Source organism: Drosophila nasuta, unplaced genomic scaffold, assembly GCF_023558535.2.
Source record: "Drosophila nasuta strain 15112-1781.00 unplaced genomic scaffold, ASM2355853v1 ctg16_pilon, whole genome shotgun sequence".
In the NCBI taxonomy this organism is placed as follows: Eukaryota; Metazoa; Arthropoda; class Insecta; order Diptera; family Drosophilidae; genus Drosophila; species Drosophila nasuta.
The window spans coordinates 152,709-170,879 of record NW_026869398.1 but is presented as its reverse complement, the minus strand read 5'-3'; the positions used below and the strand labels follow the sequence as shown (position 1 = coordinate 170,879).

The 18,171-nt window shown below is 39.7% G+C and overlaps 1 protein-coding gene across 1 annotated transcript in view; it reads left to right on the top strand.

The window, feature by feature from the left end:
• LOC132797640 (myosin-VIIa) overlaps window positions 1–18,171 on the top strand; it is a 162,651-nt gene that overhangs the window by 64,857 nt on the left and 79,623 nt on the right. Inside the window, 3 exon segments of the mRNA XM_060809395.1 lie at window positions 370–622; window positions 10,804–11,412; window positions 14,958–15,181. Of these exon segments, the coding sequence (XP_060665378.1) occupies window positions 370–622; window positions 10,804–11,412; window positions 14,958–15,181 (1,086 nt within the window).

Here is an 18,171-nt window from a genome sequence, read left to right as displayed (position 1 = left end):
TGCGCAATAAAATCATCACGTGAGGGAATTTAAAATACGAAAGACACTTTTTCGCTTTGTTTACTTCTGACTAAAACACAAGTCATCTGTTTTAGCAGTAAGAAATGAAACGTCCCAAAAGCAAAAGAATGACTAAATAGTTGTAAATACCGGAGCAATTAAAAATGAAAACGTATGTTTGGTTCTAAAAAGAAAATAAAACCAAAGCCCACCCGTGTACGCACGCTTGTGTTTTGTGCTTATCATTTTCTCCATGCCGTCGCGGCGTTTTTTTTACTGTAAAATGTTATATTTTTATAATATTAAGTTAGATATTTGATGCCATTTTATGTTATAAATTAATTTTTGGCATTTATTGACTTATTTCAGATTAGTGCAAAATGAAATGACAGTTCTGGCACACATGGCAGAAAACTTAAATGCAACTCATATCAAGTCAAATGATGACGAAAAGACTTTGGACATCTTGCACCCAGAAGACTGCAATGCTCAAAATGCAGACACAGTTGATTTGGACAACCTTTTTGCATTTCTGACAGAAGCTACAAATACAACGCACAATCAACTCTTTGATGAAATAAATAGTAAAATGAATGATTTAGTGCTGGATCTTGATAACGAAGTAAGTTTACAGATATTGTGAGATTTAAATTAAACAAGTAAGAAAGCTACAGTCGAGTGTACTCGACTGTGAGATACCCGCTACCTAATTTGATTAAAAGCAATATATTTTGCGGTATTATTCTCAAAATATACCGAATATACTGCAAATATACTTAAAATATACCAAATGGTATATGTGGTATATCGATATAGTACCGCATTCAAAATATACCATGGACGGCTCAATATACCAGATTGTCAGCCAAAGCAACTCAGACCCCTAGTAAGTAGGCGTTATTGCCCATACAAAAGTATTTCTTTAATAACTTCGACAATTTTTATCTGATCGCAACCAAATTTTCAGGAATCATAACAACTATATTTATTATTATATATACCTTAGCTTTAAAATTACGCTTGTTATTCGATTTTTTTGATTTGCGGGGGCGGAAGTGGGCGTGGCAAAAATTTGAAACAAACTTGATCTGCGTGCAAACATAAAAAAAGCTGTCGAAAAAATTATAGCTCTATCTCTAATAGTCTCTGAGATCTAGGTGTTCATACGGACAGACGGAGAGACACACAGACGGACAGACACACAGACGGACAGACGGACATGGCTAGATCGTCTCGGCTGTTGACGCTGATCAAGAATATATATACTTTATAGGGTCGGAGATGCCTCCTTCTTCCTGTTACATACATTTCCTGACGGCACAAAGTTATAATACCCTTCTACCCTATGGGTAGCGGGTATAAAAAGACAAATAATTTAATATACATACATATATATGTGTGAATTGTTATCAAAAATCTTCATGTCATGCATATTCAAAAATCACCTGACAAAATTCGTTGTACATCTTTCTATGAAACACAGCTAGGCATTTTGCCATTCGTAACATTCGACGGGGTAGTGGATTTAAAAATAATTTTCTTACATGTTTTGATTTGATAAATACATATCAGTTTACATCGATATATCCAGTACGGAAATAAATTTTATAGTGCTTGCTTATCAGCAGCAACTTTTATTGTTGTGAACATATAATTCTCCAGCTATATTGCCCGCTGCATATGAAGCAAATTAGAGTAGTTTTCAGTATACGATCACGAGAGCTCGCTAGGAAATACATGTCGCTGCAATTGTTTGTACCATAGCGCTGTATCATTGAGCATACAATGAAATGTAATACAATATAGTTTAAATTAACAAATTCGGCATCTTCACCAAAATAAACCGCTTTACTTATTGACAAAAGAGAAACACAACAAATTGAGGATCAAGATGATCGACTCTTGTGAATATTGCAATTGAGTTTGTTGGAAAACAAAATTTCTGAATAATTCGTTTAATAAAAACTAAATAAAAGTAGGTTAAAGTCTTGTGTTGAGCTACTAAGCATTTTTAGTAACCTTTATTCGCAAGAATATTGTTTATAAATAAAACACGCGAATTCAAATTTAATGTTTATTGCTGTGGTACATATGTATGTACATATGTATATATAACAACTTATGTTTTGGCTGTGACTTGAAGTGCAAGTTGAACACTCTCAAGCTTCGCCACCGACACGATATACAAAAGAGTAACAATACAAGTATGTCAGCAATTAGCCGATCGAACTGCAAGCGATCGCTAACAGTGTCAGAGAGCATGCAGTACTGCCGGCAGAAGCAGCGCTGCTGGCAGACGCTGTCACAGCATTACATTAACATGCGCTGTCGGCTGCTCCCGACATACTCCCGCCGTAAAAAGCATGTCTTTCAACATCATCCTTCAGGGGCAGTAGACATAGCTTGTTTATGGCTCTCCGGGTGCTGCCAGACGAAGTCTTCAACTCAGCAACTCACTATCCTTGTCAGGGATAAACGCCATGACACGAGCTAACGGCCAACGAAGAGGAGGCAAATTTTCGTCCTTGACCAAGATCACGTCATTGACTTGGAGATGACGTTCAGAAGTGCGCCACTTGCATCTTTGCTGGAGCTGAGTGACACGCTGCCAACCATCCAACCGATTGTAGTCCAGCGTAGTTAAGTCGGGCTCAAGAATCACGGTTGGAGGACCACCAAACAGTAGATGAGCGGGAGTCAGCACAAATCGTCAGGATTCTCTGAAATTGATATCAATGGACGACTATTAATTATGGCCCTTATTTGGCAAATCAACGTGCGAAGCTTTTCGAAATTGAGAATGGAGCGACCAACAGAGCGATACAGATGTTGCTTTGCGCTCTCGATGCTCTCGTGGTTGAAGGCCTTTTGCATTTCCTCCATCTAGCGCTGAATATCTTTTTCCTTCTCTGTTTTGCTTTCGAGCTCTGTGCACATCATTTCGTTCTGTGCCTCCAGCAGCGTTTTCACGCTGCAGCTCTGCGTTCTGCTTGGACAGCGTCGAGATCTTGGCCTGTTTCAGCTCCAGCACACAGCGCAAACTCTCCACTTCGTTGGTCAGACGGCACAGCTCGCCGCTGTCAACGTTGAGACTGTTGCTGTGGCTGCCATTGCTGTTGCTGTGGTTGCTGGGACTGCGACGAAGTGCGCAACGCTCTGACCTCATCCTGGGACAACGCCAGACGATCGCGCTCCTTCAGCTCGGTGCTGGTGCGCAGCGATTGCAGCTCCTTGCCTCCGCTCCAGCATTTCCTGATTGCGAATTCGTGTCTGCAGCTGCAACACTTGCTGCTCGGCGGCATTCAGCTGATCCTGCTTGTGACGCAGCGGATGAGCCATTTCGTGGTGATACGCTTGCAGCGCCTGTCTATTCTCATCTTTAGCCTGCAGCTGAGATTCGAGCTCAAGGAAACGCTCCTTGGCCAGCAGCTGCACTTTGTCGTGTGCTTCTTGCAGCTTGCTGCGTTGCAGATGCTCCAACTCCTGCTGTTGCAGATCTTCGCTATTGCGCTGCGTCTGCTGCAGCACGGCATTTGTCTCAGCCAGCGTTGTCTGTGACTTCTTCTCCTGACAGCTCAACTTGTCCATCTGCTTGGACATGCACTTCACAACAATGGCGAGTCCCATCAGTTAATATTGCTGCTCCTCATTACTATCATCAGAAACCTTTTTTCACTGCCATCAATGCTGTGCGCATTGTACCGTCTCCACCACCAGCAACTACCCAACCAAGATAGGTTTTCTGAAGAATCGGCAATCCATCTCCAAGGCCGATTTGTTCGACACATAACAAGCCGTAGAATACGCTTGCATCAATCAGCAGGTCTACGCGCTGCGGACGATTGATGGCTGGATCACCCTAACTGAGTGTTGGATGGAATCGTCAAACCGTCAATATCAATGGAAAATTCGGATAGCTGTTGCTGATTGTTGACGCCACAACAGCTTGAAGAGTGACAGAGTAGTCGGAGATGCAAGAACGCATACATACGTTTACTGTGCATCCTTCAACAGAAACGTCTATATCCCCGAGGCCAGAAACCATAGCTTCTGATCGTGTCCGCTTTAACTCTAGCTGTTGGGCTAAATGGGACGTCATCATACAAATTTGCGAACCAGAATCAAGAAAGGCACGACAAGGAACGAACGGCCCAGCACGACTCTTAAGCAAAACAACAACAGTACCCAAGAGCACAGCATCAGAACGAAGAGATTGGGCAGCAAGAGAGGTAGAAGCTTGAGGCTGCAGAGGGACAAACGAATCAGCTGACGAGGCTCATTGCGATGTCTCGAAATGCAACAACGAATGATTCCGTCCACCACAGTTACGACAAGCGCCAGATGTGCAGGATCGATTTTGGTGTCCTTTTTTTAAACAATTAAGTTAGAGAGCGAGATTCTTCACTGCTTTCTGTCTTAAGAAGGAAGACAAATTTTCAAAGACGGGGCAGGAATATATGCCGTGACCAGGCGCGTCACAAAACATACAAACATTTGCCCTGCTAGTTTGATCCACAAACGCCTTCCTGCTAAAATTAGACCTTCCTACCTGTGAGCCTGATGTGTGAATAACCATAGCGTATTGCAGACTTTCCAGCTTACGACATCTTTCGTCCAGAAATCTGAAAAACTCAGTAGCATTCGGCACTTTATAGGCGGCAGGGTTGTCCAATGCCCTGCTATCCTCCCACGCCGCCTAAGTTTCCACATCCAGCCTTTGCAGCAGCACGTAAATGAGAATGCTGTTTGCAATTTCCTCTGGACTGCCCAGAGTCTGTAATGCCCCCATGTGAACATTAATTTTATCACTAAACTCACGAAGTTTTGTGGCCACGGATGCTCCTGCCTCCACCTTCTTGGTACCAAAAAGATCCTTGATGTGTGACTGGAACACAAGTCGGTTGTTGTTAAACCGATTATCCAATATATCCAGAGCCATACGATAATTGAGCCTCAATATCTCCAACGACCTAACTGCAATCAACGCTGGACCAGTTAAACACGATAGTAGATGCTGGAACTTTTCAACATCATCTAAGTCATTATCGAGTATTCCGTGTTATCTCCACTAAACGTGGAAATTTAAGCTTTGGAAGACGACGAGCACCGAGCCCATTAGACGAAGGATCGATGGTCTAATGACGCGATTTCACTTCAACGAAACGCCCTTCGAAATTTTCCCGCGTTTTACTCCCGATTTTATTATAATTGATCTCCTCTAGCGCATTCTGACTCAAATGAAGCTTGAGCACGTTCTAATAGCTCCAAACGTACTGCTAATTCAGATGAATTAAATGCAGCTAGCTTAGCTGCAGAAAGCGAGGCATCGAGTCTTATGAGTATGAGTAGCGGGGACCATGCGCAAGCGACGGAGAGCGGGGAATGTGCGCAAGCGACATAGCAGCGACGAACATGCGCAAACAACGGAGAATGGAAGAATAGAAATGCACCGCTCGCTTAAATATTTATATATGCAACTGTACATACATATATGTATGTCTTCAAACTCTAGATTACTTTCAACTTAAATGCTTCACCAATTGTTTATTAGGCACTTCACTAATAATTTATACAAAATCAATTGCATTCACAATACTAAGTGAGAGTATATGTATCTCGCCGGGGCCTCCAAATGTTGAGCTACTAAGCTTTTTTAGTAACCTTTATTCGCAAGAATATTGTTTATAAATAAAACACGCGAATTCAAATTTAATGTTTATTGCTATGGTACATCTGTACATAGATGTAACCACTTATGTTTTTGCTGTGACTTGAAAACTTTCAAGCTTCGCAACCGAAACGATATTTTTTTATTATTTTTATTTTGGACGTTGACGTACTAACCGCAGTACCATCAAGTGGCCCAGCGATACCAAGCACGGGCTTGTTGACGCGCGGACAAAACAAAATAAATTTGTGAACACCATGCATTAATCGAAAACTGCGAATAAATATTAAAAGACGCTGGACAGCTAATTAAGTTAACTTAAAAATATGTTAGGATATATGTATAAGAAGATGAAAAACAATTAAATACTCGATAAATATGCTAATAGGTTTTGAGCAGAGGAATAGATTTACTAGAGCAAACTACGTTATTGAGATTATTATAATCACTGACTGTCATTAAATGTCAGCCAAAGCTTGACGTCATCAGCGTGCATAAGTACACGGGAATGCTCAATAACAGAAGGAAGATCATTTATAAACAAAGAGGATCCAGATGGCTATCCTGGGGCACACCAGAAGTAACTTGGACACATTTATATACAAAGCCATTATAATAAACATTCTGAATTCTGTTGGAAAGGTATGAGGAGATCCACTCAATTAGGTTATGAGGAAACCCTAAAAGATTAAGTTTATACAATAATAGGTGATGACTTATTAAAAGCCTTACTAAAATCGGTGTAAATGACATCTGTTTGCATTTTATTCTCGAATCCTTTAATTACAATAGAAGAGAACTCCAATAAGTTAGTAGTAGTGGACCTAGATTTCACATACCCATGTTGGTAAGGTGATATTATAGATATACACAGATGCTGCAGTTGAGAAGTTATGATTTTTTCAAATGCTTTCGGAATCGGAGACAATTTACATATACCGCGATAATTTGGAACTTTAGATTTTTATTTCTTTTTTTTTTAGGATAGGTATAATGTATGACTTTTTCCAGATTTTTGGAAAAGAGCATGAGTTTACGGACAATTCAAACAATTTAAAAAGCGGCTTACAGATACTACTAGCACAATACCTTAGCACACAACTAGGCATTCCATCCGGACCTGCCGAAAAAACAGGTTTTATAGCCAATAGTTCTGTTAAAATATAGCTTTCAGTAATAAAAGGACCAAAAATACAATTAGATGAATTTAACTGATAAGGATAAGAAAAGGAATTTTTAAAACTTGGGACAGAATATGTCGTTTGGAAAAAGTCGGCAATAAATCGGCAGTACCAGGACCATTAGATACTGTCATATTCTCCAAAAACATAAATGATGGCGATAACACGGATCACGCTGAAATCTTATTCTGCACCTACTCAAATAATTATTATAACACTCATTGTTATAAGTGCGAAAAGTAGCTTGAGCAACAGAATAGCCGAGAAAATCAAGAGAAGAGCCAGTTTCCTTGAATTTTTTGTAAAGTCTCGACTTACGATTTTTGAATTTTGATAATTTCTTAGTAAACCATAACGGTTTATCAGACAAATGTGGAATTCTTGATGGAACACAAGCATCAAATAGCGAGTTCAAAGTAGCATACAAAAATTCAACCGCTATATCCAAGTTCGTAGACACGGAAAGTTGCGACCAGTCAGTTTGAGATATAAGCAGGGCAAGTTTCTTAAAATCGGTTTTCCGAAAACAACGAGAACGCTCACTGCAACGTACACTAGACTCTGACGCCATATATGGGAGCTCATACGTGATTTCTAAAGTGGGATGGTAAGTGTCTTCGGGCGAAGATATAGGAGATGTTCTCGATAGAGAACAGGAATCTTGGTCTAAAACAAAAATAAGGTCTAGAGACCTGTTTAAACAGTTTGGAATACCATTAATCTGAGACAATGATACTCCGAAAAGACTATGAATAAAAACATGGATTATAGAGGGGCAAAGTCCATTAAAATTCTTGACCGAATGCCATGAAATACCAGCAATAGTCACCAAGGACTATAAAGTGATCACGATCAGAAAGCATGTTAGAAATGTTATTAATTATAGGAAAATGAGCTAAATACAAAGCATCATCTGAAGCAGGGAGGATATACGAGCAAGAAATAAAAATGTTTAAACTACCAAAGGATAATTTTACATCAACTAGCTCAATATCAGAAGTGTGATCAATCAATTCTGAAGAAAATTGAGCATCTACTGCAATTAAAACCCCACCACAACGACGTACCTTGCGGTCACGTCTGTATAAGGAAAATCTACTAGAAACAATTTCCGTATCAAGAATTTTATTTTTTAACCATGTTTCAGTAAAGGCAATGGCATTGAAAGGGAAAGACATACTATTTAAGCATAGGTCAGTAAGTTTACTGCAAATGCCTCTTACATTCTGATAGCCAAGAAGTAAAGAGGATGTTAGTTTTTTGAAGGGAGTAACAATTCAAGTGTGTAAGCAATTATCCGATCGTACTGCAAGCGATCGCTAACAGTGTCAGAGAGAATGCAGTGCTGCCGGCAGAAGCAGCGCTGCTGGCAGACGCTGTTCCTACACCTTGATTAACCAAAGATAACCTTTGCAGTTTTATAAGACCAAGTTTGGAAAGCTTCGCACCCCATAATACTAGGAGAACAGTCGCCCACCAAAATGAAGCAATGGACTATGAACTCAACTATGTAAACCCTTAACTCACTAGGGAAACAGTTCATAGCAATAGAATACGATAATCTCAATTACAATTACTAGGGATCTCGACAACACTTAAAGAAAAATCATTTTAAAATAACATTATAATACACAGTGGCCTACAGTAACCAGAAAACTGAAAAAAACGCATTTTAGAATAAGATATCATACAATAAAATAAACGCCAAATTTTATCCGAACTTTTGTAAGATAACTCATTGTCTATAAAATTGACATCGAAAAAACTAATTGACTTACATACAAATGATGTGCAGTATTCACATAGTTGAACCTACAATGTGTAGACAAGGCTGGTATAAACTTGTCCGTTTTAGTTGCAGAAACTCGTAATTTAAGGAAACAATTGCGTGTTGACACTCGCAACCAAAGACCAACGAGCAGTTCTTTCTAAAGAAAAGATGTTTACAGCGAGAATAGCAAACGCACAGATCACCCACAGATCTACTGCCAGCTAAAGTGCGCCACAAACAAATTATTAAAAGTCCCACTTAATTCTATATTGAAAAAGCTACCAGGAAAATACTAAAACATTGTTTGATTTATAAAATCATAATGATAAACTTATGCTATATCTTGAGGCGGTCATCCTATCTGCCAACTATTCAACGCGATAAAGAAATGGATAATTTTTAGGGAGATGAAGGGCGGAGGTTAGATACTGCACTGATCACTGTTCGTACAGCATGGACAGCCGACAAACAGTAACCAGTTAACATTGGTCTGCAGTCTTTCCATGAAAGCTGCCGTATTTGGTTAAGTTAGTGTTTACGGAAGCGCACATCATCCTTGCAATTTTGCACTAGTTGGTATTGCGCCAGCTTGCCTGACAATGAACCCTAGAGCTCTCTGCCTAGAGATCTCAGGAATACCGGCACATTGCATATGTTGCTGACATCGGTCCTACCACCTCTTTGGCAAGGATGTATGCGATTTCGTTATGGTAGCTTGGAATCCAGTAGATGCGCACGACCGCAGATGCGCTCAGCGACTCTACTGCTCTTCTGCTTTTCAGAAAAACTTTGGACTTGACCACATCTGAGTACATTGATCTTATTGCATCCTGATTGTCAACAAAGATGTCAATCGAGTTGTAATTGCGTTGTATACCCCGAGCTACTTCTGCAGTTTTGCCAATGGCGAAGACTTCCGCTAGGAAGATACTGGAATGGTCATAGAGTTTGTGAGAGTGTTTGTAAACTGGATTGGGGCAGTACCACGTAGACCGTGTTAATGTGGTCAGTACAGGTGAAGGGGATAGTATTATCCAAGTCTGCACTAGTCTCCCTACTTATAGCGCTGCAGCCCAGATTGCCTCACCGTTAAGAGGATAAGGTCCCTTTTATCCGCATTAATGCTGAGCCCGGCTGCTTCGGCTCATGCCTTAACTTCCCGTAAAGTAAGTTCTATTTCGGAACTGAGGGTGGTTGGGCATTTCCAAGTTATCAAAATACTTATGTCATCGGCATAGGCAATAAACTTGGGAGCCAGTTTCCAAAGGATAGGCGAGAGAACCCCACCCTGCACTTCTCTCTGTCCACACTCCGTCGCGCGACTTGAGCAGACTGGGACTAGAAGCCTGCTTGAACAGCAGTTTCCTCAGTCTGGAGGTGTTTATAATGTCGTCCATGGACAGTCCATTTTTTGTTGTTGGTGGAGCCAGGTGCTTGCTTGACTCTTACTTACTAGAGCTTCCCAGCCGACCGTTGGCGCTTGCTTGCCGTGAACTTCACCTTTTTGTTGGCAAGACCGGTGGAACCGGACTGCGCTTCAGTGGGAGGGGGCTAAGACGGTGATCACGCATCCATGCGTTGGCCTTCTCCTTCAGGCCCACCGTGCCCCGCTGCGCAACCTAGGATGTACTGGCAATAGTCAGCACCCTCGGGGAAGTTTCAGTAGAGGATTTTTGTCAGCCTAGAGAATGGTTAGCTATTTCTAAATTTATGGTTGTAGCCTTAAGATATGCAGATCCAAAATCGTTGTAAAAGGAGTGCTTGATGCGATTTCCTATTAGAATTTCTGTGTATCCATGAGCTGTCGCATTCATGTGATTCGTTTCATAGAATAAGTAGTTACGAATTTTTATTGTGTGGTATTTCGGGCTCAATCTTGGATTGTGCCAAATATGTTCCTGGAAAGCGTATCGTAGATATTCTATGAATCGGTGCTTTCTTATTGGTTTATAATATTCTTGACGTAAATCTTTTCTTAAAATTTTTGTTTAAATGCGTTAATTTTGTTTCAGAAATAGCTCACGATGACGAGTGTTGTTCTGAAACCTGAATAAAGTTTTTACTACTATACCGTATATACATATGTATTATATTCCCGTATATTTTTGTAATTGTTAGTGGTTTGCTCTTCAGACGGTTGCACAAATAGATTCTGATCTTAGTTTTATTTTCATATTTTTCAGATTGAAGTTTGCCTTCAAATGGACTCGGCTTCAAGTGTTAATTATCAGAAAACCAGCGTCTCTAATGAAACAATAGAACTTTCTTGTGAATCAACAATTCCACCGGTGGATAAATGTATAATTAGTCCTCAAAAGCAAACAAATACTGAGCCTATTTACGAAGCGTTGTCAAATACGGAAGATCTGCAAACAATACAAGAAAATATAAGTGATTTTATAAAATCGAACAATACTATTAAAAATAGTTTAGGTGCAAAAAAGAAAGCTATTGGACAAGCTGGGTCATCCATACACAATGATCGAGAGCAAAGGCGAAAGTTCAGAGTTGAAAAAAAACTCTTGGAGATGCATCAACTGGATACAAAAAAAGATGTACTAAATACTGATTCAAATTATAACATTTTAGAATTTGCCGAAAACTTTTTCAATGATCACGAACGATTGATTGACGGCACATTAATTTCCACGCTGACACGAAAAGGCAAGAAAGCCTTGGATATAATACCAAAACATGAAATGATAATATTTACTAGATCTGAAAAAATTCCAACTTCTCATATTCATATGTACGATCCAGAAAATATAGTGATTTCATGTAACATATTCAAAGTGAGTAAAATTAGTGTACTTATATTGTTAGCCAGATTGGCTTCGTTTAAGGGTGTCATCGTTTGTCTTTTCCATGGCTAGGCAAAATGAGACGTCTCCAATCCCTATAGTGTCACCAGCCAAGATAATATAGCCAAGTGTGCATGTCTGTATTAGAGGTGGAAAACTATCCATAGCGCCATCGATAGTGATTGATAGTTGCCATAAACTATCGACGATAGCAAGGATAATATATTGTCGATAGTTGTCGATATTGCAGTAAAAGAAAATAATTTAATTATTTTTTGAAGTAATCCATATTTATTTAAAATATGAGAATATAAAATTGGTTTTCCAATCTTTATCTGAAAATAATGAATAATAATTATTTGAATGATTTTTTATTTTGTAGGTGTACCTTGACTGCTATTTATATATTTATTTCAACCAATAATTTTGTACGACTATTTGCAATAATTTGTCCTGCTTTGCTGAAGACCCTCTCCGACTCTACGGAGGTTGCTGGTATACAAATGTATTTGAAAAATATCGATCACTATCGACGATAGCGATTAACCACTATCGAAAGTGCGCGCCGCTATCGAGAGCGTGTCGATAGTAGCCAACCCTCGATAGTCCCGATAGTGCCATCGATAGTTCTCCACCTCTAGTCTGTATGAGCACCTAAATTTATAGTATAAGAGATATTGAATCGAATCGAATAACAAAAGTAATTTTTAAGCTAGAGTAATGATATAACAAGACTGTTCATGATTCCTTAAAATTATCTTGCAATCGGCTAAAAATTGTATAAGTTGTTTATGGCAAAAAACTGTTGCTGCAGTTGGACCTTAGTGGCCTTGGTTCACAATCTGGTGTATTTTGCACTCTTTGATATATTTTAAATGCAACAGTATATCGATATAGCAAATATAGCCTTCGGTATATATTAGTATAGTATTTTAGTACCCGCTACCCATAGGGTTGAAGGGTATTATAACTTTGTGCCGGCAGGAAAACTATGTAACAGGCAGAAAAAGGCATCCCCGACCCTATAACGTATATGTATTATTGATCAGCGTCAACAGTTCGTATGTTTGTCTGCACGCAGAACAAGTTTGTTCAAAACAACACACACCCCTCAGAATATGTTGTTGCTTAAGCAATTTGACTAGATAAATCGGCCATAGTGATTTAAAAACAAGTTAGAAAGCTACAGTTGAGTGTGCTCGACTGTGAGATACCCGCTACCCATTTTGAATAAAAGCAAAAGCCGCCATCGCGGCGGCAGATGTGTATAACAGCTGAACTCAGCACCTTGTGTTAACTGCCAGGAACGACTGCATATTAGCTGACAGGGAAAGAGCGGACTGTATGATTGTTGACTGTGGGCGTCGGGTTGACTCGATGCAAGAGGGTCGTTAGAAGAAAATGAGGGTACAAACTATTCGGATAATTCTCCCGGGAATACAACTTGCAGGACTCCCAAATGAGTTGACCTGCCTAAAGACCTTCTTGCGTGAGTCTCTTGAAACTATCTGAGCGTTCGTGCCTCGCCTCTAGGGTGCGATACCGGAGGAAAGCGTTCATGTTATCCATCGTTGGAATGTCGGTCTTTTTAATGTATTGTTCCCAAAGAGAAAGGGTCAATTTGGAAAGCGTCGAAGAACTCAAGAAGACCAGGATGCAATCCCTATTCTCGATGTTGATCTTCGAGTGCTCTAAGGCTGTCAGACACTCTTGAATGGTACTCTGCAGCTCTTGGATAGCCGAACCTTGCACGGTCTGGAATGCATTTGCTATTTGCTCACTCAACTGAGCTGCACACTGTTCATAGACAACGTAGCAGTAGTCGTACTTGGCCTGGATTTCGTCAACGCCGACAACATGAAAAAATGATAACGATGATTTCATCTTGCATAGATGATTTATGCTTTCGCCTTTTTTTCTCTTTTTCGCAAATAAATATTTGAAACATACATTAAAAAAAACAGTGTACCGGCAATCGACTATTTGTTTCAAAAAAGGGGGTGCCATCTTTTTAACCGATTTCATTCCGGTTTTAAACAATTTTTTTTATGCAATTTTAGCATTATACAAGAAATTTTATTTTGCTTTTTAATTCCACTAAAAGTATGCCGGCTAAGCCGATAACTCATAGTGACGGATTTATCGGTCGATTACCTCTTAATTTGAAGTGGGTCAGAAATTAGTTGTTTTAAAAATAATTGCACGCTTAATTGATCTTCTGGCTGTCTTAAGAGAATGACTATAATGCAATGAGTCAACTATTTTATTTTTCTTTTTTGCAAATAAGATCTGATCTAATGTAGAAAAAGGCATTTACTTTTCATTTCGGCAAGACAAACTTGCTCGTTTTGTAAATCGAAAGAATCTTGTGAATCATTTTTCATTTTGAAAACAATAAATATGACCTGGAACCCCGCTGTAAGTCTGATTTAGTGAGCTGGGTTATAAATATTTTTACTTGTAGTTGTTATTCACTTGCATGTAACATACAAAGATATTACAAATATGTCAAGTTCTTAAGATATCTGAGATTAAATTATATTTGTATATTAGAGTTCTGCACGAATGCACTCAAAATTTTCAGTTATTTGAGTACAAGCCTGAGTCGCAATTCGGCGTGCCAAAACGGTTTCAACAAAGTAAATTGCGCATTAGTGAGCGTTGTTTTCGTTGTATGCGAAATGAGTGAAATTTAAACCAAAGCGTAAAGAAATTTTGACATTCTCGTCGTTCATGGCTTGCAGAGCAGCAAATGATTTTAATTGCCTTGAATGGTGTCACATAAACAAAAATATTTTTCCTTTATTAAATAAAACTAGCTTTTTTGTATTCCTGTAAGCAGATCGGCATCTTAAAGAGCTTTTTCAGATGCTAGAAATTTAATTTCAGAAAAACGATGTATTATTGCTGACAATTCAGATACAATAAACAAAATTATGTTTCTGCATTCAGTCATTGAAAAATAAAATAAATAAATTACATACATATACATATATAATAATTAATTCATGGCTTATATTTTTCTAATTCTTGTATTGAAAAGCAAAAAAAAAACAAAAACACAAACACGCAATAAATTTGACGTCGCCAATGCGGCGCACAACCGAGTACTCGGTCGCGAAACTCATTGGTGCATTGCTTCGCCGTTCGGATACGGTAAATTTTCTACTCATGCCAAATCCGTGCTACTCAATGTCTCACTCAGTCAGTCAGAACATTGAGTGAGAGTACCAAATGCTGCTTTGACTGTATTCATGCAGACCTATATTATATATATACATACATTATATACTTTATAGGTCGGAGATGATTTCTTCTGTCTTATACATATATTTTTACTTTTTCCAAATTTATAGTAACGACAGAAACATTATCTTATTATTATATGTAAATAGTTTTACATTTAGATTGTGAAATCCACTTTGTTGGCGTTTAACTGAAGCTTTGGACTGAACAAATCTTAAATATTCATTTTCCACATTAAACTTAAATGTGTGTTCACTTCTCAACGGAATTGTTTCGTTTTGTTATTTTAGGAACTGTGCAAATATATGCGAGGAGACCAAAATGCGGAACGTGAACTTCATAGTATTCAATATATTATAGGTTTGGGTATTGAACGAGAGGAACTTCGAGATGAAATTTTTGTTCAGTGCATAAGGCAAATGACAAAAAATCCTACTGCAGAATGGGCAGATCGGTTATGGCTCTTGATGTGTCTTATAATTGTCGCCTTTCAACCCAGCAAACTATTATTCAGGTAAATAACAAACTCAAAAATATATTTATCATCACAGAATGTTAAATACAAAAAAAAAATGTTTTGAAAGAACATGACGACGGGCCGACAATCTGTTGGCCTAATTCAGCAAACTAAATGCTGTAACATTAAATAACTTGAGTTTCCTTTTTTTTCAGTACACACAAAATTAGTTCATTATTTAACTTCTATCAAACTGTTTTAACAATTTTTACATAAATAATTTGCTGTAATATTAAATTACTTAAGTTTACTTTTCTAACAGTACACACAAAATTAGTTCATTATTTAACTTCTGTAGAATTGTTTTAACATTTTTTCTCATAAATAAATCGTTTGCGATTATCTTGCACATTGAGTAAATTTGACAGCCATCAAAAAATCAAATATCTTCATCATATTCATATAATTGTAGAAATAAATTATGAATAATTCGTGTAAGGTTTCTATAATTTTAGACCAAATGGTAATTTTCAATCGTGGATCTTCAATATGAATAAATTAATATATATCCTTATTATCCGCTTTAATGCATATTGTCCTCTTTATTTTGCCAATATATATGTTTTTAACTTTTAATCAAATAACTTTATCACCATGAAGCTCTAAAAGACCTATTGGCATTCCCGCAAACGCCATATATGTGAAATGTCTCTAGGAAGATTGTCAGCCATACTGGCTAGATACTAGACGTGACCACATGTCATTGAAAATACAAGGGTCCTTCCGTCAATTGGGGACAATGTATCAAGTAATGGCAGAGATGTATTTTTAGGATAGATTAAATACCCAAGGATAAATTGGAGGTCGACCTAATGCCACTGTTTGAGGACTATGCGCAATTTAGAACCTTCGCCATTAGTGATGGCACGATTAAACATATGGTTCATATTAATCGATTAATTTGTTTCAATTATCGATTTAATTGTATGGGAAAATGAGTTTTGATTATTTGAATTATTAATCGATTATATTACAAAATAATCGCGACACTACAATTTTACTCGCAAAATTAAAGGTTAAATAAATTTTTATAATGCTTAACCAGCTTAAGTCGGCTATATTGGGACAGTTCGATCGGAGATTTCGATTTGTAGAACAGTCGTTTTTATTAGCTGTATCAACTTTGCTGGATCCTCGCTTCAAAAAAATATGTCCATTTTCTTGATCCTTTGGCCTTGACTCCAATTATGAAATACATACTTGGTGGACGAAAAAAGGCTCGTCCGTGTCGCTGTCTTCAGTGGGAAGGGGTTGATAGGGCTCGACATTCATCGGCGGTGCGGTTTGTGCATATACCCCACGTCCTCTTCGTGGATCGCAACGTTGCCGCTGGGCGGCATGTCCAGGTCGAGGCGACCAGGCACTGGGTGGACGCCGAGTGGGGGTTTCCTCTTCCTCGCTACTCTCTCCCTCTCCTACATCCTCTTCCTCTTCGTAACCCTCTTCATTGGGCTCCTCTTCATCTTCTTTTTCATGCTCACTGACGGGATTATAAAAGTCAGGTTCACCGGATTTGTGGAGCGGGGCCGGGGAGAAGCACGGGGAGAGCTGGGGTTCTGTGCTCTCTGTCGAAATCCGGCAAAGGTCGGCTGGTCGGGGTACGTTGGGTTCGTCGCCGACGTAGTCGCGCGGCGGGGAGGAACCGCATAGGTCGACCGTATACATGTTCTGAATTAGTCAAGAAAAGAGTAATTAGATTAACTGGTGCGAAGGCTGGGGGTTGTGGTCGGAGGGATTGGATCAGGGTTTGATCGCGGCTCTCGACGTGTCGCTTTCATAGGTTTCGGCCTCGGACTCGGTCCTCTGCTCCTGGAACTCTCTGAGGTCTTCGATGTTACCCACTCTTTGGTTGGTCGTTGTGTGCTGCAGACGGATGATGTTTGCTGCGATGAACTTCTTGACCACATATGGACCGTCGAATTTCGGGGCTAGCTTTGCTGCGAACCCGTCAGCAGCATTGGAGAGATGGTGTTGCCGCAAAAGCACCTTCCCGCCCAGAGTGGGTCGCCATTGCCTCCGGCATAGGTTGTAGTTTCTACTCTGGTCGTGGCTCGCCTGGTCCAGGTTTCCTCGCACGATCGAAAATATTTCCTTCTTCTGTTTTGCCGGTGGCCTCTGGTGTCACCTCGTCGTATAGTCTTCCGGGAAGTCGAGGCTCCCTACCCTGTACTAGGTAAGCTGGACTATAGCCCGTGGACTCAGAGACGCTGGAATTTACGGCTAAGGTGATCTCTGGAAGCAACTCGTCCCAATGGTTCTGCTGTCCTTCAATTAGTTGCGGGATCGTCACCTTAACCGTTTGGTTTGCTCATTCCGTTGGATTCTCATGCGGGGAATACGGGGCAGTGTGTTGCAGGTCCACTCCAGCGGTATTTAGGAACGTCCTGAAGGACTGGCTAGTAAACTGTGTCGCATTATCGCACACGAAACATCGCGGAACCCCGAAGTGAGCGAGGATACGCTCACCATTTGGAGAACGGGTCGAAGAACACGAGCAGCATGGTGTTGCCTTGCTTAGAACGAGGAAGCGGGCCGACGAAATCGGCTCCCATGACAGCGCATGGTTTTTCCGCGGGTCGAGTGTGCATGGGTCCGGCGGGTTTTTGTTGCGATGTCTTAAACTTCTGGCAGCTTGGGCTTTGTCGGAAATGCTTCTTAACATTCCGATGCAACCTTGCCACTAATACCGCTAACTGATCCGAAGAATTGTTTTGCGTACTCCTAAGTGACCGGCAGTTGGTTGGTCATGACACTCGTGCAAAACACGGAGTCGCATGGTCCGAGGTACACAAAACTTCCAAGTGACATCATCGAAATCATCGGACCGATGCACGATGTGTGGGAACAGTTGGCCGTCCCTGATTTACGTAGTCCGGATAGCTTTGCTTTTTTTCGCACCCATTTCGGCAAAGTGAACACTAGCGTAGAGATGAATAATTTCAAATTATTAAAAAGAAAGCGAGAGGTGATATTTTCTCGAGAACAGG